This window comes from Leucoraja erinacea, chromosome 14, assembly GCF_028641065.1.
Source record: "Leucoraja erinacea ecotype New England chromosome 14, Leri_hhj_1, whole genome shotgun sequence".
Classification (NCBI taxonomy): Eukaryota; Metazoa; Chordata; class Chondrichthyes; order Rajiformes; family Rajidae; genus Leucoraja; species Leucoraja erinaceus.
The window spans coordinates 2783155-2810963 of NC_073390.1; the positions used below are offsets into that span (position 1 = coordinate 2783155).

The 27809-nt window shown below is 43.8% G+C and overlaps 1 protein-coding gene across 3 annotated transcripts in view; it reads left to right on the forward strand.

Annotated features, from left to right (window-relative positions):
• The window catches only part of mcf2l2 (MCF.2 cell line derived transforming sequence-like 2), a 369326-nt gene that overhangs the window by 167219 nt on the left and 174298 nt on the right, over positions 1-27809 (forward strand). For all 3 annotated transcript variants that reach the window (XM_055645379.1, XM_055645377.1, XM_055645378.1), the window contains exons 6-8: positions 123-239; positions 10010-10159; positions 26661-26785. In XM_055645379.1, coding sequence (XP_055501354.1) covers positions 123-239; positions 10010-10159; positions 26661-26785 — 392 coding nt within the window. The remainder of the gene's footprint in view (positions 1-122; positions 240-10009; positions 10160-26660; positions 26786-27809) is intronic.

Consider the following 27809-nt stretch of genomic DNA (forward strand, 5'->3'; position numbering starts at 1 on the left):
TATTTGTACAAAATCCAATTGTGAATTTTAACAGCTCCATTGACTATGCATTGTAATGATGTCCTGGCTATAGATAAATATGTTTTGTCAGCTCAAAAAACTATTTGTTGCATCTGTTGCAGATAATTATGTTAAACACCATAACGGACCTGCACAACTACATCGAAAAAAGTCAGTTAACAAAAGACTTAGGAGGTACTCTGGAATACTGTCACAATCAGTGGATTCACCACCGAACTGTGAGTGCAAGAGCATCATTCTCATAACCTTTCATTCCACCTTTTAGATATCTATGGCATTGATTTTCAAATTTGAGGCATTAAATTGCCAGTAGCAATTCTGTGAACAAAATTCAAGAGTGTTTCATAATTCCCAAAACAGAACAATGAAATTCTTACTTGCAGCAACTTACAGATATGTAAACATATAACTCTGTAAAACCCATAATAAACAACAAAATTCAGTATATATATAAAAAAACATAAATAAATAAATAAACAAGAATAGTGCAAAGTCAAAAATAATGCCCCCATCTATATATAGTTTAGAGCCTATTTGGAGGTTGTAGTGCTTTACAGCTTGATGGTTGTTAGGAAGAAGCTGCCCCTGAACCTGTGTGTTACAGTTTTCAGGCTCCTGTACCTTCTTCCTGATGGTAGGAGTGAAATGAAAGCATGACCAGGGTGTTGTGGGTCTCTGATGATGCTGGTTGCCTTTTTGAAACAGTGACACTGCTGTACACCTGTGGAAGTTCAGGAGAGTATTTGTTGACATACCGAATAGAGTCAGAGTCACATTCCATCCATGCTGAACAAAATGGCCCATCTATACCCCTTTGCCCACAGTTGGTCCAAATCCCTCTAAACCTTTCCTATCAATGTACCTGTCCAAGTGTCTTTAAAAAGTTGTTATTGTACCTCCTCCAGGAGCTTGTTCCATGTACCAGCCACCCTTGTAAGGATGGATGATTGCATGTTTGCCTTCAACTTGCAATCCAGTACTGGCCTTCCTCTGTCTTTTGTTTCAGGCACCAGCAGAAACTCCATGCTAAGGATTCCACACATTTCATACTAAGCACCGCCATTCCATCACATTGAATGGTGATGCTGGCTCGAAGGGCCGAAGGGCCGAATGGCCTACTTCAGCACCTATTGTCTATTGTCTAATCAATTTGGTAGGCAAAGCATAAAGCACACAATCTGCACCCTATCAGCTCTTTCGTGTTAGTACCTGAGAATATTCTCACCTGTACGTTAATGAATACAAATTACAAATGTTTTTTTTTAATCTGTACTAATTATGTATTTTGCCAGTTGGGTACATGGCATCTATTTTCTAATTGACATCCCTAATGTGTCAAGCAGCATAGATAGAAATATCAGATCATTAAGTAATATGGCAACAGCTTGCCGAAGATTATCATTCGTAACAGTTTCAGTTGTTTTTAACAAGTTACTATAATGTCCAATTAACTCTAAATTGAACAGTTTTCTATAAATTCATCACACACATATGGAAACTTAAGATTCACCAATGTTACCAGCCAATTTTCAATGCCAGAGCATTTGATTGGTCTGAGTTTAACATAAATAATACGTACTATATATATATGAACTATATATATATTATATATAGAGAGAGAGAGAGAGAGAGACCCATATATATATATAGTTGACGTATTATTTATTTTTAAGTTCAGGTACGTACAGTCAAATGTCAATATTCAGAAAATTCTGCTGAAATAGTGCACTCCGTCAGTTTCACAAAAATGGCACCTTGCTCCTTTTTTTTGAACAAATTGCTACATTAGCCTAGTGTTTGCCCATTAACCTTGCAGCAAATTAAGATCTGTGGCCTTGTGCAGACAGAGATTAATTTAACTTGGTATCATGTTTGGCACAAAGATTGTGGGTTGAAGGGCCTGTTTCTGTTCAGTCATGATCTATGTCGATTTATGACAATTTTGCCAGGAGGGGGAGGTTGAGAAGGGTCTCTATTCCTTGGAGCGCAGGAGGATGAGGGGTGATCTTATAGAGGTGTATAAAATCATAAGGGGAATAGATCGGGTAGATGCACAGAGTCTCTTACCCAGATTAAGTGAATCGAGGAGCAGAGGACATACGTAGGTTTAAGGTGAAGCGGAAAAGATTTCATAGGAATCTGAGAGGTAAATTTTTCACATGGTGGGTGTATGGAACAAGTTGAGGCAGGGACTATCCCAAGATATTCCCAAGTCATTGGACAAAGTCAGCATGGATTTACGAAAGGTAAATCATGTCTGACGATCTTATAGAATTTTTCGAGGATGTAACTAGTAGCGTGCATAGGGGAGAACCAGTGGATGTGGTGTATCTGAACTTCCAGAAGGCTTTCGACATGGTCCCACATAAGAGATTAGTATACAAACTTAAAGTACACGGCATTGGGGGTTCAGTATTGATGTGGATAGAGAACTGGCTGGCAAACAGGAAGCAAAGAGTAGGAGTAAACGGGTCCTTTTCACAATGGCAGGCAGTGACTAGTGGGGTACCGCAAGGCTCAGTGCTGGGACCCCAGCTATTTACAATATATATTAATGATCTGGATGAGGGAATTGAAGGCAATATCTCCAAGTTTGCGGATCACACTAAGCTGGGGGGCAGTGTTAGCTGTGAGGAGGATGCTAGGAGACTGCAAGGTGACTTGGATAGGCTGGGCGAGTGGGCAAATGTTTGGCAGATGCAGTATAATGTGGATAAATGTGAGGTTATCCATTTTGGTGGCAAAAACAGGAATGCAGACTATTATCTAAATGGTGGCCGACTAGGAAAAGGGGAGATGCAGTGAGACCTGGGTGTCATGGTACACCAGTCATTGAAAGTAGGCATGCAGGTGCAGCAGGCAGTGAAGAAAGCGAATGGTATGTTAGCTTTCATAGCAAAAGGATTTGATTATAGGAGCAGGGAGGTTCTATTGCAGTTGTACAGGGTCTTGGTGAGACCACACCTGGAGTATTGCGTACAGTTTTGGTCTCCAAATCTGAGGAAGGACATTATTGCCATAGAGGGAGTGCAGAGAAGGTTCACCAGACTGATTCCTGGGATGTCAGGACTGTCTTATGAAGAAAGACTGGATAGATTTCGTTAATACTCGCTAGAATTTAGGAGATTGAGAGAGGATCTTATAGAAACTTACAAAATTCTTAAGGGGTTGGACAGGCTAGATGCAGGAAGATTGCTCCCGATGTTGGGGAAGTCCAGGACAAGGGGTCACAGCTTAAGGATAAGGGGGAAATCCTTTAAAACCGAGATGAGAAGAACTTTTTTCACACAGAGAGTGGTGAATCTCTGGAACTCTCTGCCGCAGAGGGTAGTTGAGGCCAGTTCATTGGCTATATTTAAGACGGAGTTAGATGTGGCCCTTGTGGCTAAGGGGATCAGAGGGTATGGAGAGAAGGCAGTACGGGATACTGAGTTGGATGATCAGCCATGATCATATTGAATGGCGGTGCAGGCTCGAAGGGCCGAATGGCCTACTCCTGCACCTAATTTCTATGTTTCTATGTAAGATTTAAGAAACAGTTAGACAGGTACATGGATAGAACAGGTTTGGAGGGGTATGGGCCAAACGCGAGCAGGTGGGACATGTTGGCCTGTGTGGGCCAAAGGCCTGTATCCACGCTGTATCACTCTAGTGACTCTGTGTCACACACACTTGCAAATTGGATAGTGGGAGAATAACAGTTTGTTTACATTTCTATTTCAGTGTTCAGCCATCATTCGAAGTGATGTGTCATTTTACATAGCAGACACCAAAATATTGTCAGACAGTAGTCTTGATGTTCCCCTGCTGTGCAAGACTTTGCTCTTGGCAATTGCATCCGCTGTGCAACAAAATCCCAGATCATTGTGTCATTTATTATTATCTATGTTGTTTTAACTTGGTTGCTACAACATGTTTAGTTACCAGCATTAACATTTAGCTAATGAGAGCTGTTAGGCAGTTGGCGTGCAGAGTTAAAGGCACATTGGCTTTCAATATTTATACGGTTATTATTTATTTATATTTATTAACTTAATCCAGAAGATTAAGATGTATGGGGTTCATGAGGGGGGATCTTATAGAAACTTACAAAATTCTTAAGGGGTTGGACAGGCTAGATGCAGGAAGATTGTTCCCGATGTTGGGGAAGTCCAGGACAAGGGGGTCACAGTTTAAGGATAAGGGGGAAATCCTTTAGGACAGAGATGAGAAAAACATTTTTCACACAGAGAGTGGTGAATCTCTGGAACTCTCTGCCACAGAAGGTAGTTGAGGCCAGTTCTTTGGCTATATTTAAGAGGGAGTTAGATGTTGCCCTTGTGGCTAAAGGGATCAGGGGGGTATGGAGAGAAGGCAGGTACGGGACACTGAGTTGGATGATCAGCCATGATCATATTGAATGGCGGTTGCAGGCTCGAAGGGCCGACTGGCTCTACTCCTGCACCTTATTTCTATGTTTCTATGTTTCTATAAGGTGCTGTTATTCCAACAGTGTTGCCTCACTCTGGCAATGGAGGAGAGCAAGGACAGAAAGGTCAGGATGGGAATGGGATGGGAATTAAAATGAAAGTGTTCGGCAAAACGTCAACTAATCTTGTCAGTGACAGAAGAAAAATACACTAATGAATGAGCTACATGGGATTTTGTTGTTGATGTGAGCTTGCTTGTTTTGATCCACTAACTATTTAAGGCATTCAATTTTATATGCATTTAAAAAAGTTCAGAGAATTCATCTTTTCATTAAAATTACAATTGCTACATTTTTGCCAAGAATGACACAGGGTTTTTCTCTTGATTGTGGAAGGTAGATAAGGGTAGACATCCAGGCTGGATCAGTTACTGGGTGGATGGCTTTGATGCCCCCAGGGAAAAAGCTCAGTGGGCAGGCATTCAGTGGAGTTCTGCAAAGATCTGTGCTGGTAGATAACTGGCTGGAGGTCTCTGGCCAGTGGAGTTCTGCAAAGATCTGTGCTGGGACCACATACATATGATATAACATGTGTAGGAAAGAACTGCAGATGCTGGTTTAAATTGAAGGTAGATCACAAAATGCTGAAGTAACTCAGTGGGACAGGGAGCATCTCTGCAGAGAAGGAATGGGTGACGTTTCGGGTCAAGCCCTTCTTCAGACTGATGTCAGGGGAGTGGGTGGGACAGAGATAGAATGCATTTGGAGGCAGTAAGACTGGTGGGAGAACTGTGAAGGGGGAGGGGATGGAGAGAGCGGGAAAGCAAGGGCTATTTGAAGTTGGAGAAGTCAATGTTCACACCGCTGGGGTGTAAACTACCCAAGCAAAATATGAGGTGATGTTTCTCCAATTTGCACTGGGCCTCACTCTGACCATGGAGGAAGGTCAGATTGAGAATGGGAAAGGTCAGATTGGGAATGGGAGAGGGAGTTGAAGTGCTGAGCCACCGGGACATCAGGTAGGTTAAGACAGACGAGCCTGCGCTTGGTCTCACTGATGTAGAGACGTTGACACCTGGAACAGTGGATACAGTAGATGAGGTTGGAGGAGGTGCAAGTGAACCTCTGCTTCACCTGGAAAGACTGTCGGGGTCCTTGGATGGAGTCGAGGGGGGAGGTAAAGGGACAGGTGTTGCATTTCTGTCCTGGGCCTCCCCCATTGTCAGAGTGAGGCCCAGCACAAATTGGAGGAACAGCACCTCATATTTCGCTTGGACAGCTTACACCCCAGCGATATGTACATTGATTTCTCTAACTTCAAATAGCCCTTGCTTTCCCTCTCCATCCCCTCCCCCTTTCCAGTACTCCGACCAGGCTTACTGTCTCCGACTACCTTTTATCTCTGTCCTACCCACTCCCCTGACATCAGTCTGAAGAAGGGTCTCGACCCGAAATGTCACCCATATAACCATATAAACCATATAACAATTTACAGCACGGAAACAGGCCATCTCGATCCTTCTAGTCCGTGCCGAACACATATTCTCCCCTAGTCCCATATACCTGCGCTCAGATCATAACCTTCCATTCCCTTCCCGTCCATATAACCATATAACCATATAACAATTACAGCACGGAAACAGGCCATCTCGGCCCTACAAGTCCGTGCCGAACAACTTTTTTTCCCCTTAGTCCCACCTGCCTGCACTATAACCCTCCATTCCCTTCTCATCCATATGCCTATCCAATTTATTTTTAAATGATACCAATGAACCTGCCTCCACCACTTCCACTGGAAGCTCATTCCACACCGCTACCACTCCCTGAGTAAAGAAGTTCCCCCTCATATTACCCTTAAACTTCAGTCCCTTAATTCTGAAGTCATGTCCTCTTGTTTGAATCTTCCCTATTCTCAAAGGGAAAAGCTTGTCCACATCAACTCTGCCTACCCCTCTCATCATTTTAAAGACCTCTATCAAGTCCCCCCTTAACCTTCTGCGCTCCAGAGAATAAAGACCTAACTTATTCAACCTATCTCTGTAACTTAGTTGTTGAAACCCAGGCAACATTCTAGTAAATCTCCTCTGTACTCTCTCTATTTTCTTGACCCATTCCTTCTCTCCAGAGATGCTGCCTGTCCCGCTGAGTTACTCCAGCACTTTGTGATCTACATATGATATAACATGCATATGAATGACCTATACATAAATACAGTAAACCCTTGTTTTAATGGACCCCTTTATAACGGATTTTGGATATAGCGGACGGGTCTGCCAATGCCACATCCAGCTCGCACCGTCTCCCCAGCCGTTTTGTGCTCTGGCTTCCGACCCCACTCCCGACTGGCAAGGTGCACCAGCGAGCCCATCTTCACCCACAGCATGGTCCCATGACATGGCTGTTGTTGCGGCTCACGTTGTAGCCCCGGGACAATAGCGCTGCTAATGATAGGATGGACTCAGACACCGTGCGGCTCCCTCCCCTCTCACCAGCTGCTGCTTCCTGCTGTCGGAGATGGCTATATCCATGTGGAAGGGCTCGCTGGTGCAGACCAGTGGCATCGGACCCTGGTTTTAAAATAAAAAGTCACATAGTGCTGGAGTAACTCAGCAGACTGAATCAATCTGAAGATGGGTCCCAACGTCACCTCTCCATGTTCTCCAGAGATGCTGCCTGACCCACTGAGTTACTCCAGCACTTTTGTTTGTTAACCATCATCTGCAGTTCTTTGTTTCAACTACATGACAAGGTTCTGCATAGTAGACTGCTCTGGAAGGTTAGATCGCATGGGATCCAAGGAGAGATAGCTGAATGGATAGCAAATTTGCTCCATAGAAGGAAGCAGAGGGTGATGGTGGAAGGTTGCTTCTAAGACTGGAGGCCTGTGACTAGTGGTGTGCCTCAGGGTTCAGTGCTGGGCCCATTACTGTTTGTCAACTATATCAATGATTTGGATGAGAACATACAGGGCAAGATTAGCAAGTTTGGTGATGATACAAAAGTGAGTGGTTTTGCAGAGAGTGAAGATGGTTGTGAACGATTGCAGCAGGATCTGGATCGATTGGCCAGGTGGGCGGAGGAATGGTTGATGGAATTTAATACAGAGAAGTGTGAGGTGTTGCATTTTGGGACGTCTAACAAGGGCAGGACCTACACAGTAAATGGTAGGCCTCTGGGTAGTGTGGTAGAGCAGAGGGATCTAGGAGTACAGGTGTATGGTTCCTTGAAGGCCGAGTCGCAGGTAGATAAGGTGGTCAAAAAGGCTTTTGGCACTTTGGCCTTCATCAGTCAGAGTATTGAGTATAGAAGTTGGGAGTCTGACGAATGGTCTCGACCCGAAATGTCACCCGTTCCTTCTCTCCAGAGATGCTGCCTGTCCTGCTGAGTTACTCCAGCATTTTGTGTCTACCATAGAAGTTGGGAGGTCATGTTGCAGTTGTATAAGATGTTGGTGAGACTGCATTGTAGAATATTATGTTCAGTTCTAGGCACCATGTTATAGGAAAGATGTTATTAATCTTGAAAGTGTTCAGAGAAGATTTAAGACAATGTTGCCAGGACTAGTGTGTGAACTATAAGGAGAGGTTGAGTAGGCTGGGTCTCTATTCCTTGGAGCGCAGGAGGATGAGGGGCGATCTTATAGAGGTGTACAAAATCATGATAAGAATAGATCGGGTAGATGCACAGTGTACGGGAATTGAGGGCCAGAGGACAAAGATTCAAGGTGAAGGGGAGAAGATTTAATAGGAATGTGAGGGTTAATTTTTTCACACAAGGGGTGGTGGATGTATGGAACAAGCTGCCAGATGAGGTAGTTGAGGCTGGGAGTATCAGAAACAGTTAAACAGGTACATGGATTGTCCAGGTTTGGAGGGAAATGGACCAAGCACAGACAGGTGGGACTAGTGTAGCTGGGTCATGCTGGCCAGTGTGGACAAGTTGGGCCAAATGGCCTGCTTCCACACTGTATCACTCTATGACTCAATACAATCTTTCTCGGTTATAACAGACAATCTGCAATAACGGACACACTTCCCCCATATGATGATGGGTTCTGTGTATAGATGGGTTGGTGAGTATGTTAGCTGACAACACCAACATTGGAGAAGTTGCAGACAGCGAGGAAGGCTGCCTGGAGATACAATGGGGTAGAGATCAGCTGCAGAAATGGGCAGAGAAATGGCAGTTGCTGTTTAACTCAAGCAAGTGTGAGGTGTTGCACATTTGGAGGTTGAATGTAAGGGAGAGTATACAGTTAATGACAAGACCCTCAACAGCATTGATGTGCACAGGAGTCCTGGTTCATAACTCACTGCAGGTGGCAGCAGAAGTAGATAGAGTGGTAAAGAAGGTGTCTGCAATGCTTGCCTTCATTGCAAAGGACATTGAATATAAGAGTAAGGAAGTCATGATGCAGCTCTGTAGGTCTGTGGTTTGGCCACATTTGAGGTACTGCATGCAGTTCTGATTGACCCCTTACAGGAAAGATGAGATGGCTTTGGAGAGGGTGCAGAGGAATGTTACCAGAATGATGCCTGGATTCGAGGGTTGAAGCCATGGGCAGAGGGTGGACAGGCTTTGAAGGATTTCTCTGGAATATCAGAGGATGCGGGGAGACTTGATACAAGTATATGAGAGGCATAGATATGGTAGACAGTATGAACCTTTTCCCAGGGTGGAAATGTCCAACACTAGAGGACGTAGCTATAAGGTGAGGGGGGGGGGGGGGGGGGGGGGGGGAGTTTAATGGAGATGTGTGGTGAAGGTGGGGTCCTGGAATGCATTGCCGGGTGAGTGGAGGCAGATATGGCAGTGGCGTTTGGGAGCCATTTGCAGAGGCACATGGAAGTGCAGGGAATACAGAGATGTGGACCATGTACAGGCAGATGAGACAATGTCCGGCTCAAACCTTGTGCCCGTTCCTGTGCTGTAACATAGAAAATAGGTGCAGGAGGAGGCCATTCGGCCCTTCGAGCCAGCACCGCCATTCATTGTGATCATGGCTGATCGTCCCCTATCCATAACCCGTGCCTGCCTTCTCCCCATATCCCTTGACTCCACTAGCCCCTCGAGCTCTATCTAACTCTCTCTTAAATTCATCCAGTGATTTGGCCTCCACTGCCCTCTGTGGCAGGGAATTCCATAAATTCACAACTCTCTGGGTGAAAAACTTTTTGTCTTAAATGATCTCCCCTTTATTCTAAGACTTGGCCCCTGGTTCTGGACTCACCCAACATTGGGAACATTTTTCCTGCATCTAGCTTGTCCAGTCCTTTTATAATTTTATATGTTTCTATAAGATTTCCCCCTCATCCTTCTAAACTCCAGTGAATACAAGCCTAGTCTTTTCAATCTTTCCTCATATGACAGTCCCGCCATCCCAGGGATCAATCTCGTGAACCTAATCTGCACTGCCTCAATCACAAGGATGTCCTTCCACAAATTAGGAGACCAAAACTGTACACAATACTCCAGATGTGGTCTCACCAGAGCCCTATACAACTGCAGAAGAACCTCTTCGATGTTCTATGTTTACGTCTAGGTTTATGATTTTACTAAATCTCAAATATTTTTTTTCAGGCCATTGAAAATTTTGCAATGACGGTAAAGGCAACAACCCAGCTGTTGCAGTCATTTGGCACTGAACTTGCAGAAACCGAATTACCAAACGATGCCCAGTGTACAAGAGTGCTCCTCACCACTCACACAGAAAAACACACTGATCTAAAGGTAGGTGATATTGTGGTGGGAAGGAACTGGAGATGCTGGTTCAAATACAAGGTAGACACAAAACACTGCTGTAGAGGGAGGGAATGGGTTCTTCAGAATTAATATTGTGGTGCTTTCTATGTATCATGTATTACTGAAAGTAAGCCTGCGGGTGCAGCAAGCAGTGAAGAAAGTGAATAGCATGTTGGCATTCATAACAAGAGGAGTTGAGTATAGGAGTAAAGAGGAACAAATCTGAGGAAGGACATTCTTGGCGGGACTGTCATATGCTGAGAGAATGGAGCGGCTGGGCTTGTATACTCTGGAATTTAGAAGGATGAGAGGGTATCTTATTGAAACATATAAGATTGTTAAGGGTTTGGACACGCTAGAGGCAGGAAACATGTTCCCGATGTTGGGGGAGTCCAGAACCAGGGGCCACAGTTTAAGAATAAGGGGTAAGCCATTTAGAACGGAGACGAGGAAACACTTTTTCACGCAGAGAGTTGTGAGTGTGGAATTCTCCGCCACAGAGGGCGGTGGAGGCCGGTTCTCTGGATACTTTCAAGAGAGATAAAGCTCTTAAAGATAGCGGAGTCCAAGGATATGGGGCGAAGGCAGGAACGGGGTACTGATTGTAGATGATCAGCCATGATCACATTTAATGGCGGTGCTGGCTCGAAGGGCTGAATGGCCGACTCCTGCACCTATTGTCTATCATGGTGCAGCTTGGGGGCAAAAGCAGTGATACCTTTGAAGGGTGCCAGATGACAATCTTAATAGCATTGTTACCCCTAGTAGCCATGATCATATTGAATGGCGGTGCAGGCTCGAAGGGCCGAATGGCCTACTCCTGCACCTAATTTCTATGTTTCTATGTTTCTAGTATGGTTTTGGATCATTGGCTGATGGTGGAATATCATGTCCACTAAGATAGTGGGCGTGGGACTTACCATCACCCGCCTGGGCCTTCGACATCGGGAGAGAAATGGTGCAGGGGAGAGAAAAGACTTTGCCTTCCATCACAGTGAGGAGGAGATTCACTGTGATGGATGTCTGTGTAAATTGAATTGTTTGTATGTCTTGTAGAAATTGTCTTTGTTTGTATGGCTGTGGAAACTGAGTTTCGTTTGAGCCTCACAGAGGTTCAAATGACATGTAATAAATATTGTATGCTGTATAGACCCAAAATGTTGGAGTAACTCAGCGGGACAGGCAGCATCTCTGGAGAGAAGGAAGAAACGTCATCCATTCCAACTCTCCAGCGATGCTGCCTGTCCCGCTGAGATATTCCAGCATTTTGCGATCTACATATGATATAACATGATGTATATAAATGACCTATACATAAATACAGTATACCCTTGATTTAATGGACCCCTTTATAACAGATTTTGGATATATAGTGGATGGGCCTGCCAATGCTCCAGCATTTTGTGTCTATCTTCGGTGTAAACCAGCATCTGCATTTCCTTCTTACATATCATGTCAACTAAAGACCATTTAGGGATCTCATTTTTCATCTGATCGCCCAAAATATGATTCCAGACCCACGGCCAGGTGGTTAATTGTGAACTGCCTTCTGAAGTGCTTTGGCCTGAGCAATTAATGATAGTATGCTGTCCACACAAACAGCCTCTGGGCAGGGACAGGGGTAAAATGTAGCAACAAAGGATAGCGTGATAAGCAAATGTTTGGAGCAAAGGCCAGAGATTTAAACCAAAGGTGTAAGAGAAATGGATTGGAGACCTGGTGAACCTACGCTGCACTCCCTCAATAGCAATAATGTCCTTCCTCAAATGAGGAGCCCAAAACTGTACACAATACTCCAGGTGTGGTCTCACCAGGGCCCTGTACAACTGCAGTAGGACCTCCTTGCTCTTCTACTCAAACCCTCCCGCGATGAAGGTCAACATGCCATTAGCTTTCTTGCTGTACCTCCATACTTACTTTCAGTGACTGATGTACAAGGATACCTAGGATCCGAGGATCACCAATAGTAGTTCAGCACTGCCAAACTGGTGCCAAACTGTAACGGCCCTGCTGTTCCTTTTGATCGATCAGTGACGTGGAGAGGGGGGACTTGCTGCATGGGCAACAGCCTGTCCTCCATATGACATCGCCCAGGCTTGCATCCAACCTGGATGCATCACCCATGGTCAGTCATGACTGAGACGGGCCTACTACTACTGCTAAAGATAGACAAAATGCTGGAGCAGCATCTCTGGATAGAAGGATATCTAAGAATGGGCAACGTTTCGTGTCGAGATCCTTCTTCAGACCTGTTGAGTTACTCCAGCATTACTATAGCGCCAAACAACATCTGCAGTTCCTTCCGACATGGGTCAGGACCACTCTCTGGATGTGGTAGGATGATTTAGTTGCCTGGTAACAGCTGGGAAGAAACTGTCCCTGAATCTGGAGGTGTGGAGAGTTTTGAGGGAATTCACAGACTGAGTCTTCACAACTGTCTGTGGAAGAGAATTGCCAAGATTATCTGCCTTCATCTCACTTCTTACTGGCTTACTCCTTCGTTAGAGAATGTACCACGCATTTCTAAACTCCTCAGTTGGAGGTTTATTTTTCATGCAAACACTGTGTTAAGCTGAATGTACAATTTTGTACGTTTCAATTAGATTAGCTATCATTCTTCTGAACTCTGGAAAATATATACCTATTCTGCTCACTCAACATATATTGCAAACTCACTATTCCAACAACAAGTCTGGTGTATCTTTCTTGCTTTCATTCTATGGCAAGTATATGTTTTTAAGAAGGACCAAAACTCTACACAATACTCCAGGTGTGTTCCTACCATGGCCCTAAATAATTGCAGAAAGATATCTTTATTAATGTATTCAAATCCTCTCTCAATGGAGACCAACAAGTTGTTTGCCTTCCTTATTGCTTGCTACACACTAATGTTCAAATGTTAGCTCTTGTACACAAGGCCAAGAGAATGCAGGGTGACTTGGACAGGTTGGGGGAGTGGGCAGATGCATGGCAGATGAAGTTTAATGCGGATAAATGTGAGGTTATCCACTTTGGGAGCAAAAACAGGAAGGCAGTTTACTGTCTAAATGGCGTCAAGTTGGGAAAAGGGGAAGTAAAACGGGATCTGCAGGTCCTTCTACATCAGTCTATGAAAGTAAGCATGCAGGTACAGGAGGCAGTGAAGAAAGCGAATGGCATGTTGGCCTTTATAACAAGAGGAATCGAATATAGGAGCAAAGAGGCCCTTCTGCAGTTGTACAGGGCCATAGTGAGACCACACCTGGAGTATGGTGTGCAGTTTGGTCCCCTAATTTAAGAAAGGTCATTCTTGCTATTGAGGGAGTGCAGCGTAGGTTTACAAGGTTAATTCCCGGGATGGCGGGACTGTCATATGCTGAGAGAATGGAGCAGCTGGGCTTGTGCCTTCTGGAGTTTAGAAGGATGAGAGGGGTTCTCATTGAAACATATAAGATTGTTAAGGGCTTGGACACACTCGAGGCAGGAAACATGTTCCCGACGTTGGGGGAGACCAGAACCAGGGGCCACAGTTTAAGAATAGGAAAACGCCATTTAGAACGGAGACAAGGAAACACTTTTTCCCACAGAGAGTTGTGTCTGTGGAATTCTCTGCCCCAGAGGGTGGTGGAGACACGTTCTCTGGATGCTTTCAAAAGAGAGCTGGATAGGGCTCTTAAAAATAGGGGAGTCAGGGGATATGAGGAGAAGGCAGGTACGGGGTACTGATTGGGGATGATCAGCCATGATCACATTGAATGGCGGTGCTGGCTTGAAGGGCCGAATGGCCTACTCCTGCACCTATTGTCTATTGTCAATGACTTGCAGATTAGAACATAGAACAGTACAGCACAGGGACAGGATCTTTACCCCGCAATGTAAGTGCTGAACATGATGCTCACCAACTCATCTCTGCCTCCACAGAATCCACATCCCGCCTATCCAAAAGTATCGTAAATGCCACTAACGTGTTTGCTTCAACCATGGCAGAGAGTTCCAGGCACTCGCCACTCGCTGAGTGAAAAAACTTGCCCCACACATATCCTGCAGCCAGCATCTTCAAGGACCCACAACACTATCTCATTTCACTCCTGCCATCGGGTAGAAGGGATAGAAGTCTGAAAACTGGAATGTCCCAGTTCAGGAACAGCTTCTTCCCAACAATAATCAGAACACTACGAATTCCAACTAAAGTCCAAACTATAAACTGTCTTGGTTGCACTGGGGCTGGAGTAACTCAGCGGGACAGGCAGCATCGCCGGAGAGAAGGGATGGGCAACGTTTCGGGTCGAGACCCTTCTTCAGACTGAGGAGTCTTGACCCAAAACGTCGCCCATTCCTTCTCTCCATAAATGTTAACCTAATAACCTGTACGTCTTTGGTGTGTGGGAGGAAACCGGAGCAACTGGAGAAAACCCACGCAAGTCACGGGGAGAACGTACCAACTCCATACAGACAGCACCCGTAGTCGGGATGGAACCCAGGTCTCTGCACTGTTAGAAACATAGAAACATAGAAAATAGGTGCAGGAGTAGGCCATTCGGCCCTTCGAGCCTGCACCGCCACTCGACATGATCATGGCTGATCATCCACTCAGTATCCCATCCCTGCCTTCTCTCCATACCCCCTGATCCCTTTAGCCACAAGGGCCACATCTAACTCCCTCTTAAATATAGCCAATGAATTGGCCTCAACTACCTTCTGTGGCAGAGAATTCCAGAGATTCACCACTCTCTGTGTGAAAAATGTTTTTCTCATCTCGGTCCTAAAAGACTTGCCTCTTATCCTTAAACTGTGACCCCTAGTTCTGAGCTTGCCCAACATCGGAAATAAGCTTCCTGCATCTAGCCTGTCCAACCCCTTAAGAATTTTGTAAGTTTCTATAAGATCCCCCCTCAATCTAATAAATTCCAGCGAGTACAAGCCGAGTCTATCCAGTCTTTCTTCATATGAAAGTCCCGACATCCCAGGAATCAGTCTGGTGAACCTTCTCTATGGCAAGAATGTCTTTCCTCAGAATAGGAGATCAAAACTGCACGCAATACTCCACGTGTGGTCTGACTGAAGAAGGGTTTCGGCCCGAAACGTTGCCTATTTCCTTCGCTCCATAGATGCTGCTGCACCCGCTGAGTTTCTCCAGCAATTTTGTGTACCTTCGATCTTCCAGCATCTGCAGTTCCTTCTTGAACAAGAAGTTGTTGGTGATATTGACTGTTAGGAATTTGAAGATTTCAGCCATCTCTACTTTAGCACCATCAATGCAAACTAGGGTATGTGTACAGCTTCACTTCCTGAAGTCGACCACTATCTCCTATCTCCTATCTCCTATCTCCTTTGTCTTGCTGACATTGAGAAAGAGGTTGTTGTTTCCACACCAGGACGCGAGGTTCTCAATCTCCTTCCTGCACTCCGTCTTATCATAATTTGATGTCCGGCCCACAATCTGTGAATCTGTAAATGGAATTAGATTTCTACTTGTCTGCACAGTGGTGGGTGTACAAGGAGTAAAGAAGGGGGCTGAGAACACATCCTTGTGGAGCACCAGTGTTAAGGATTATAGTAGATGATGATTTGTCCCCTATCCTCACTGATTGGGGTCTGTTGGTCAGGAAGTCGTGTATCCAGTTGCAGTGATGAGTGCTGACACCAAATCCCGTGCATTTGGTGATAAGCTTGGAGGGTATAATGGTGTTAAAGGCAGAGCTGTGGTCTATGAATAAGAGTGTGACATACAGTAGGTGTCTCTCTTATCCTGGTGTCCCAGGGATGAGTGTAGGGCGAGGGCGATGGCGAGGGCGATGGCATCGTATATGGACCCGTTGTGGCGGTAGACAAACTGCAGTGGGTCAAGGCCGCTGGGTAGACTGGATTTAATGCGTTCCATAATTAGCCTCTCAAAACATTTCATGATGGTGGATGCCAAGGCCATTGGACGGTAGTCGTTTTAGGCATGAGGCCTTGCATTTCTTCGGCAATGGGATGATGGTTGTCTTCGTGAAGAAGTTGGGTACCTCAGAACGGAGTAGGGAGAGATTAAAGATATTGTGATCACTCCCGCTAGCTGGTCCGCGCAGCTACTAAGGACATGGCCAAGAACACCGTCTGGGCCAGTTGCTTTCTGTGGGTTCACCCTCAGGAAGGCCGATCCAACCTCTGCAACAGTGACTTAAAGATTGAGTTGGCGTAGTGCTAGGCCGTTTGGTCATGAATGTACAGGGAGTAGAACACAGGGCCCTGAGGAACACCAGTGTTGAGGATCACAGTGGAGGAAATGTTACCACCATTTTGACCAACTGAGGTCTTCTTATCAAAATATCCATAAACCAATTACAGATGGAACCCCCAAGAACAGCTCACAGAAGTTTAGGGATGCGCTCATTGAGTGTTATAGTGTTGAAAGCTGAGCTGTGGTCAATGAACAGCATCAACATCCAGGTATTATTGTCAAAGTCATCCAAGGAAGGATGTTGTGCAAGAGAGATGGTGTCTTCTATTGACCCATCTGACCCACATAAATTGCAGGGGTCCCTTTGAATAAAACCATGTCTCAATGTGTCATCATTTTAAAATACTCTGCCTTCTTGTTTGAAGCATCAAAGTGGATAGCCTCACATTAAGACTTCTGCACATCGGTAATTCAGTTCGATGTTGCAATCCCCAATGTGATTCATCCACTACAGATAGCCATAATAATTTTAGTTCTGATGGTTCCAAACTCTGGCATTCTCACCTTACACTGGTTTTCAGATAGTCTAAGAAATGTAGAACTCAGGACAAGTAACCCCTGGCCTCATACATTTCTGTGGTTCAGTTTTATTTATTAAGGCTTCTGTTAAACAATATGTCATCAATACACAAGGCATTAAATAATGTGCTTGATAAAACTATATGTTTGATTTTGATGTTGAAAAATAAGATGACTAGATTTAAGTCCTCAATGTAGCAGAGTGGTTTTGGTCTCCTAATCTGAGGAAATACATTCTTGCCATAGAGGGAGTACAGAGAAGGTTCACCAGACTGATTCCTGGGATGTCACGACTTTCATATGAAGAAAGACTGGATAGACTCGGTTTGTACTCGCTAGAATTTAGAAGATTGAGGGGGGAATCTTATAGAAACTTACAAAATTCTTAAGGGGTTGGACAGGCTAGATGCAGGAAGATTATTCCCGATGTTGGGGAAGTCCAGAACAAGGGGTCACATTTTAAGGATAAGGGGGAAATCTTTTAGGACCGAGATGAGGAAAACTTTTTTCACACAGAGAGTGGTGGATCTCTGGAGTTCTCTGCCGCAGAAGGTAGTTGAGGCCAGTTCATTGACTATATTTAAGAGGGAGTTAGATGTGGCCCTTGTGGCTAAGGGGATCAGGGGGTATGGAGAGAAGGCAGGTACGGGATACCGAGTTGGATGATCAGCCATGATCATATTGAATGGCGGCGCAGGCTCGAAGGGCCGAATGGCCTACTCCTGCACCTATTTTCTATGTTTCTATGTTTAAGTCCTTTGTGGTTCTACTTGTCATTTCATGGATATGCTTCAATATTCCAGGAAATATTACAATCCAGAGAATAACACATAGTAGCTATACTGTTTGGCCCCAATTAACAGGTCAAAACTTTTTTTTTTTTTAAGTAAGATTTAGTTAATGGTCATTCATTTATACAGGATGCAACACAACCTTATAAAGGCAGATTGTCAATTTATATTTTTCATTAATTAAACACTTGTTCATTAAATATGCCCTCTGATGATTGTGTTTTCTTTTCCCCTACAAAAATGAATGAGCCAAAGATGAAACAAAAACCTGGTTTCCAGAAGTCATTGGAAAACATTTCTCAAAGAATCTTAGCTCGTAAAACTTGTTAATATCCCAATCAAAATCAATTTAGTATCATAGCTAAGTACACAGGCGCTATAGATTGGGTTTAATGTTATTGCATCCAATCCTTCAGGCGTTGCTTTCCATCCAAGAATTAGCTCCATTCCAGTAAGTAAGTAAGTTTATTCAGGTCCGTACGAAGCTTTCCAAAAAGGGGGGTAGCATGACTGGATTACAAAAAATGTAATGTGAAATAATGTGCGCGCTGAGCACATCACGAGCGCGAAGTGTGTAGTCACTCGATGCCAGGGTACAGGGCTCGCTTAAGGGCCCTGGAAGCTCTGTGGTTTTAGATGCTCTCTGATGCATTCTGAGCCTTATTTTGGAGCATTTTTGCACCAAATTTATGACCAATTTTTCAGAAATTAACAGGAATCTGAGAGGTGCCTTTTTCACACAAAGGGTGCTGGGTGTATGGAACGAGCTGCCAGAGGAGGTCGTTAAGGCTGGGACTACATAACCATATAACCATATAACAATTACAGCACGGAAACAGGCCATCTCGGCCCTTCTAGTCCGTGCCGAACACTTATTCTCCCCTAGTCCCATACTGTGCACCTGCGCTCAGACCATAACCCTCCATTCCTTTCCCGTCCATATAACTATCCAATTTATTTTTAAATGATAAAATCGAAACTGCCTCCACCACCCCCACTGGAAGCTCATTCCACACAGCCACCACTCTCTGAGTAAAGAAGTTCCCCCTCATGTTACCCCTCAACTTCTGTTCCTTAATTCTCAAGTCATTTCCCCTTGTTTGAATCATCCCTACTCTCAGTGGGAAAAGCTTGTCCACGTCAACTCTGTCTATCCCTCTCATCATTTTAAAGACCTCTATCAAGTCCCCCCTTAACCTTCTGCGCTCCAAAGAATAAAGACCTAACTTGTTCAAACTTTCTCTGTAACTTAGTTGCTGAAACCCAGGCAACATTCTAGTAAATCTCCTCTGTACTCTCTCTATTTTGTTGACATCCTTCCTATAATTAGGCAACCAAAATTGTACACCATACTCCAGACTTGGCCTCACCAATGCCATGAACAATTTTAACATTACATCCCAACTTCTATACTCAATGCTCTGATTTATAAAGGCCAGCACTCAAAAAGCTTTCTTTACCACCCTGCCTACATGAGATTCCACCTTCAGGGAACTACGCACAGTTATTCCTAGATTCCTCTGTTCAACTGCATGCCTCAATTCACTACTATTTACCATGTATGTCCTATTTTGATTTGTCCTGCCAAGGTGTAGCACCTCACACTTATCAGCATTAAACTCCATCTGCCATCTTTCAGCCCACTCTTCCAAATGGCCTAAATCTCTCCGTAGACTTTGAAAATCTACTTCATTATCCACAACACCACCTATCTTAGTATCATCTGCATACTTAATAATCCAATTTACCACACCATCATCCAGATCATTGATGTACATGACAAACAACAGTGGACCCAACACAGACCCTCAGGGGAGGCACCCCACTAGTCACCTGCCTCCAACCTGACAAACAGCCATCCACCATTACTCTCTGGCATCTCCCATTCAGCCACTGTTAAATCCATCTTGCTACTCCACCATTAATACCCAACAATTGAACCTTCTTAACCAACCTTCCACGAGGAACCTTGTCAAAGGCCTTACTGAAGTCCATATATACAACATCCACTGCTTTACCCTCATTAATTTCCCGAGTAACCTCTTCAAAAAATTCAAGAACATTAGTCAAACATGACCTTCCAGGCACAAATCCATGTTGACTGTTCCTAATCAGACCCTGTTTATCCAGATGCTTATATATATTATCTCCAAGTATCCTTTCCATTAATTTGCCCACCACTGACGTCAAACCAACAGGTCTATAATTGCTAGGTTTACTCTTAGAACCCTTTTTAAACAATGGAACAACATGCGCAGTACGCCAATCTCCGGCACTATTCCTGTTTCTAATGACATTTGAAATATTTCTGTCATAGCCCCTGCTATTTCTACACTAACTTCCCTCAATGTCCTAGGGAATATCCTGTCCGGACCCGGAGACTTATTCACTTTTATATTTTTCAAAAGTGTCAGTACTTCCTCTTCTTTGAATCTCATAGTTTCCATAGCTACTATACTTGTTTCCCTTACCTCACATAATTCAATATCCTTCTCCTTGGTGAATACCGAAGAAAAGAAACTGTTCAATATCTCCCCCATCTCTTTTGGCTCTGCAGATAGCTGCCCACTCTGACTCTCTAATGGACCAATTTTATCCCTTGTTATCCTTTTGCTATTAATATAGCTGTAGAAACCCTTTGGATTTACTTTCACCTTACTTGCCAAAGCTAACTCGTATCTTCTTTTAGGTTTTCTAATTTCTTTCTTAAGATTCTTTTTACATTCTTTATACTCCTCAAGCACTTCATTTACTCCATGCTGCCTATAATTATTGTAGATGTCTCTCTTTTTCCGAACCAAGTGTCCAATTTCCCTTGAAAACCATGGCTCTTCCAATTTTTACTATTTCCTTTCACCCAAACAGGGACATAAAGATTCTGTACTCTTTACCCTTTAAATGTCCCCCATTTCTCTTCTACATCCTTCCCATAAAACAAAATGTCCCAATTCACTCCTTTTAAATCCTTTCGCATCTCCTCAAAGTTAGCCTTTCTCCAATCAAAAATCTCAACCCTAGGTCCAGTTCTGTCCCTCTCCATAATTATATTGAAACTAATGGTATTGTGATCACTGGACCCGAACTGTTCCCCAACACATACCTCTGCCACCTGACCCGTCTCATTTCCTAACAGGAGGTCCACCACCGCCCCTTCTCTAGTAGGTACCTCTATGTATTGCTGCAAAAAACTATCCTGCACACATTTTACAAACTCCAAACCATCCAGCCCATTTACAGAATGTGTTTCCCAGTTTATGTGTGGAAAATTGAAATCTCCCACAATCACTACCTTGTGTTTACTACTAATATCTGTAATCTCCTTACATATTTGCTCTTCCAATTCTCGCTCCCCATTTGGTGGTCTATAATACACCCCTATAAGTGTTGCTACCCCTTTCCCATTTCTCAGTTCCACCTAAATAGCTTCCCTAGACGAGCCCTCTAATCTATCCTGCCAAAGCACTGCTGTAATATCTTCCCTGACAAGCAATGCAACACCTCCACCTCTTGCCCCTCCAATTCTATCACACCTGAAGCAACAAAATCCTGGAATATTTAGTTTCCAATCACAGCCCTCCTGCAACCATGTTTCACTGATCGCCACAACATCATACTTCCAGGTATCAATCCAGGCTCTAAGCTCATCCACCTTTTGTAATGTTTAAGAGACATTTGGACACGTACATGGATAGGACAGATTTACATGGATATGGGCCAAACGCGTGCGAGTGGGACTAGTTTAGATGGGACATGTTGGTCGGTGTGGGCAAGTTGGGCTGAAGGGCCTGTTTCCACACTGCATCATTCTATGACTAAAAAGTTAAGAAGAAAAGTAGATAAGTAGAACAGATTTGAAAGAGGAGTGAAATGTAAAGGCAGAGAGAGGTTTATGGGTGGAAAGGAACATAGGAAAGGAGGGGGGAGAGTGGGCTTGGGCAGATGGGTGAAGGGAAAATAGACACAAAGTGCAAAGTCAGGCAGCATCTGCGGAGAATAGAATAACAGAGTGCAGGAGTAAACGGGTCAGGCAGCATCTGTGGAGAACATGGATAGGTGACGTTTCAGAGTGCTGGAGTAACTCAGCGGGTCAGGCAGTATCTCTGGAGAACATGGATAGGTGACATGTGAATCTGTGCATAGGTGACAGGTGAATCTGTGGAATTCTCTGCCACAGAAGGTAGTTGAGGCCAGTTCATTGGCTATATTTAAGAGGGAGTTAGATGTGGCCCTTGTGGCTAAAGTGATCAGGGGGTATGGAGAGAAGGCAGGTACTGGATACTGAGTTGGATGATCAGCCATGATCATATCGAATGGCGGTGCAGGCTCAAAGGGCCGAATGGCCTACTCCTGCACCTATTTTCTATGTTTCTATGTCACCAAGTGCTGGAGTAACTCAGTGAGTCAGGCAGCATCTTTGGAGAAAAGGTATAGATTATATTTCGGGTCAAGACCGTTCTTCAGTAATATTCATGATGTGCCATGCATAGACATTCCTGAATGTTACCCAAACCATCGTGAGCTACTTTGTTACGGTGCTTGCCCTCTCCTATAACGTCTCTGCTGCCTTGGGTGATGCAGGACAGGACACAAGCTTTGGGACACGGTGTGAAGCTGTTGCCGTCTGTCCCAGCATGGTAAAAACCTGGATGGAGTGGATTTGGAGAGGATGTTTCCACTAGTGGGAGAGTCTAGGACCAGTGGCCACAGCCTCAGAATTAAAATACATTCTTTTAGGAAGGAGATGAGCAGGAATTTCTTGTCAGAGGGTGGTGAACTGTGGAGTTCATTGCCACAGACAGTTGTGGAGGTCAAATCAATGGACATTTTTCAGGAGGAGATTGATAGATTCTTGACTGATATGGGTGTCAGAGGTAATGGGGAGAAGACAGGAGAATGGGCTTGAGAGGGAAAGATAGAGTCATAGAGTGATACAGTGTGGAAACAGGCCCTTCGGCCCAGCATGTCCCATCTGCACTAGTCCCACCTGCCCACGTTTGATCCATATCCCTCCGAACCTGTCCTATCCATGTACCTGTCTAACTGTTTCTTAAATGTTGCGATAGTCCCTGCCTCAACTACCTCCTCTGGCAGCTTGTTCCATACACCTACCACCCTTTGTGTGAAAAACATACCCCTCAGATTCCTATTAAATCTTTTGCCCTTCGCCTTAAACGTATGTCCTCTGCTCCTCGATTCACCTACTCTGGGCAAAAGACTCAAGCATATCTATTCAAATCATGATTTTATACACCTCTATTAGATCATCCCTCATCCTCCTGTGCTCCATGAAATAGTCCCAACCTACTCAACCTCTCCCTATAGCTCTGGCCCTCTAGTCCTGGCAACATCCTCGTAAATCTTCACTGTACCCTTTCCAGTTTGATGACATCTTTCCTATAACATGGTGCCCAGAACTGAATACAATACTCTGAATGCGGCCTCACCAACTTCTTATGCAACTGCAACATGACCTCCCAACCTCTATACTCAGCCTGACCCGCTGAGTTACTCCAGCACTCTGTGAAATGTCACAGAACAGGGCAAGACTGATACTCAAGACTGATGAAGGCCAAAGTGCCAAAATACTTTTTGACCACCTGATATACCTGCGACACGACATTCAAGGAACCATGCAATCATCAACCATTCCTCTGCCTACCTGGCTAATTGATCCAGATCCTGCTACAATATTTCACAACCATCTTCACTATATGCAAAACCACTCACTTCTGTATCATCAACAAACTTGCTAATCTTGCCCTGTTCTGTGACATTTCACAGAGTGCTGGAGTAACTCAGTGGGTCAGGCTGAGTATAGAAGTTGGGAGGTCATGTTGCAGTTGTATAAGACGTTGGTGAGACCGCATTTAGAATATTGTGTTCAGTTCTGGGCACCATGTTACAGGAAAGATGTCAAACTGAAAAGAGTACAGAGATCCCCATCCTGGATCAGTCCAATCAGGGTTGTGTCGACCGAAAACTTGGGAAGCTTGACAGAGGTGTCTGTGGAGGTGCAGTCATTGGTGTGGCGAGAGTAGAGGAGAGGGGAGAGTACGCATCTTGCGGTGCTCCTATGCTGAGCGTTTGCGGGTCCGAGATATGCTTTCCTGTCCCACATGCTGCTTCCTGTCTGTCAGAAAGCTGGTGATCCACTGACAGAGGGGTTCAGGAGCAGTCAACTCAGAACGTTATTAGCGTAGTAGCTCTGGCACAATGGTGTTGAATGCAGAGCTAAAATCAACAAACACAAATTCCTCGCATAGGTCCCCTGGTGGTCTAGGTGCTGGAGGATGAAGTGCAGGCCCAGATTGACTGCATCATCCACAGATCTATTGGCCCAATATGCAAAATGCAGAGGGTCCAGCAGAGGGATTGTGATATTTTACAGCTTGGCCAGCACAAGCCTTTCAACGGTCTTCATGACTACAGAGGTCAGTGTGACAAGCCCGTAGTTATTAAGACCAGTAATCCTTACCTTTTTGGGTAAAGGGGCAATAGTAGAGACTTTGAAGCAGGCAGGGTCAGTACATCTTTGCAGCAACTGGTAAAAAACTAGTAATTGGGTGTGAAGTGTTGGTTGGGGTGGGAAAGGGTCCACTCTTTTCAAATTGGACTCTTGCCTTAAGTAGGTGTGCAGTAGTGAATGGGAAGGAGAGGGTGCAGGGTCCATTCTTTGAAGACTGGGGTCTGGCTGTGTTTGTTGGGGAAGGGGTACCAGGGTTACGTTTCTGATTTTCAAACCTGCAGTAAAACTCATTCAGGTCGTTCGTCAGCTGACGATTGTCCAAAGAGCAGGGGGCTTTCCTCTTATAGCTGGTGATTTCTTGCATGCCCTTCCAAACTGAAGAAGAGTCACTAGCTGAGAACTTGCTCCTCAACTTCTCAGAGTACCCTTCCTTGGCAGCTCTGATTCCTCTTCTCTGCTCTTTACCGATTAGGCTATATTTTAATTACGATTAGGCTGTCGGCTTGACGCATATCCCCCCCCGATCTTGCAATGGAAATGTTACATCTTTATATAACGATCCCATAAAAATGTATATTTATGTCACAAACTATGGAATTCATATTTTTCAGTATTGTTATCAAGGAAAAGAAAGCAGTTCCAATTGTTTGATATTATTTAAAATTATTCATATGGAGGAGAAAATATCATAGCTCTAAAACCTACTTTAATTTAGCAATCTCACTAAAGATAATCCCCCTTGCCATCTTCCCTCCCCCATCTCTCTCTCACCCCCTCCCCAAACCCCTCTCTTTCTGGCGGGGGGGGGGGGGGGGGGGGGGGGGGGGGAGGCGAAGGTGAAGGTGGCGCGGGCCCAGTAGGGGCCCAGCGGGCGGGTGGCGATTTAGGTGGCGTGGGCCCAGTGGCATTGAGCTCAATATGTGGAGTGCAAATGGCAGTCTGATCCCGCCCGGGCCCACTGCGCAGGAGCGGATGGTCGCATTATTTTCTCCCAAATAATCCAGCGGCTGGAACCAGAATTTCAGGCGCTTTTCCGACAAAGTGGAAACACTGATTGCGCTTTTTTTTTTTTTTCCTCGGGATTTTTTTCTTACTCTGGGGGGAAAAAAGGAGGGTGCGGTCGCACCCAACGCACCCCCCTTCGGACGGCCACATTATTGGCCATATATTCACATACAAGGAATTTGCCATGGTGCTCCGCACACGTAACAACATGACTTACAGTGACAGTTACGAATGACTCAGAAAACATTAAACATTAATAACAATAAGACAGTAATGATAAAACACCATTGATCAAGCATGTGAACCAACAAAATACCAGATCAAAGGGAGCCTACAGATTTTTGGCTGTTGAGTAGAGCAACTACTCGTGGATAAAAACTGTTATTAGAAGCAGGATCACTGCGACTTGTCAAAAGCCAGCTGTTATATAATTCTTCCAGTCTCTGGTGATTTTCAGTGCTTACCATTGTTCTAAATTCAGGTCAAGGCAACACATGTCATCAGGATGTCCTGCTTTGGAAAATACTTCTATGTCCTTCATTCCTGTTCCTCCCAAAATCAACTGATGAAGCAGATGTTGTTGGAAGATTAGGATCCAGTGACTTTTTATCCCCAGTGTAGACAAAGGGTTCTTTTGCCAGTTATGGTGACCACAATTAGGAATCTGTCAATGATCAGCAAGCAAAGTTCTCATCTAACACTGTTCTGCAATGATAGACACAGAATACTGGAATAACTCGGTAACAGGCAGAATCCCTGGATTGAAGGAATGGGTGATGTTTCAGTCTGAAGAAGGGTCTCAACCTGAAATGTCACCCATTCCTCCTCTCCAGAGATGCTGCCTGTCCCTCTGAGTTACTCCAGTATTTTGTGTCTATCTTCGGTATAAACCAGCACCTGCAATTCCTTCCTACAATGTTCTGCAATGTATGGCTCTGGGACTGTTTAAATGTTGTTTGTGACCATATCAGGATAATTCAACAAAGTGAAGATCTGGAGCTAAATATATACTCAGACAAATGTAATCCTCATGTTTCATTCTCATTTAAACAGAGGTCATGACACAGAGATAAACATTGCATGCAAGACTGATTACATTTTCTTAGAAGGTTTGGCAGATTTATTGCTTTCCATAATCAAATGCCATATTTGTAGATATTTATCCCACATCACAGCTCACTCCAGGAGAAAGCATGTTTCACGTGCTAAAGTAATCAAATCTGTTATCTTTGTGCAACTTTATAGAAAGTTAATAAATATGGGGACATTTTTCATACTCTAGCAGTGCATACATTTAAAAAAAATCAATAATTCCAATGAAAGTGGTTTGTAACAATTTGCTATTTTGTTCAGTATCACACAATTTACATTCCATTATTCTCATTACAAAATCTGCAAAGAATGTTTGTTCATTCATGTGATGTGTAACATCTTTCTTTTATTGCAAATGCTCATAATTTAAGGTTTCAGATGTTATTTTAAAGCAATGGTTCTTGCTTTTCTCAGGATAAACTGAAATTGGCAGTTAAAGAAGGAAATACGTTAATAGTGTGTATTAAGGAGCCACTTACTAAAAATCCTACCTATACGCTGAATTCTGATGAACTGGAAAATATGGCTACTGTTGAAAGGTTAGTGGGAGTCTTCACATCAGACTTTGTTTTCTTTACAACATAATTTCATAACTAAAACATGAATGGTGCCACCACTGACACCGAGTCAATCTGTGTTTAAGAATACAAAATATTTTACAAATCCAATTAAATAATCAGGATGCCTCTAATAATTCCATACCAGAAATAACTTTTTTTTTTTTAAAAGATAGACAAATATCAACATTGAAGACTTCATCTTATGAATTTGTGCATTGTCTGTTCATTATTTCACTGACTAATTGAGAACTTTCATATCAATTCCAAGCTGAGAAATGACAAATTATGCAATTAGACTCCTGCCACTACTGTTTTGGCCAAATCTGGAATTGAACAATGGCCAAAACTATGTTAATATTAACTTTATTTGACAGTTAATAACAAAGTTGTATTGAGTTCAGTTTAATGAATCACCATCAGAAATTGAAAGCTATATTTTATATTGAATCATGGTAATATATAAGAACTTTGTTCCACTATATCATGGGAAGAACAAGACAAAAAGCCAAAGATTTTTTATTTTATCATACCTATTACGATGTAACTGATAGTGATGTGGACATAACTTGCATTTGATTTAATAGATATGCATCATTTGTATGGTAGACAAATGTAATCATGGTACTTTACAAAATGCATGGTTGAAAAAAATAAAATTTCAAATCAATTTGCAAATGTGGAGTTTTTGCTAATTGTGCCTTAAAGATTACTCAGTGCAGCATGGTGAAATCTGAGAGGAGAGGCCTTACAAAATCCCAGGTCTAGGAAAGGAAAATAATGTACAAAATAAACAATAATGGAATCTCAATACTAGAGAGATTCAATGCAGGGAGTATTGACAGGATGAAAATTAAATGATGCTGTCTGCATGCCTCTCATTGAGAATATTAAGCAGGTCAGATTTTCTCGACACCACTCAGGCTCAGCAGAACATACTCCATTCTTTTAAATGAAAATATCTTTCTCTCCTCATTTAAAAACATTAACTATTGGTGGAATTTGG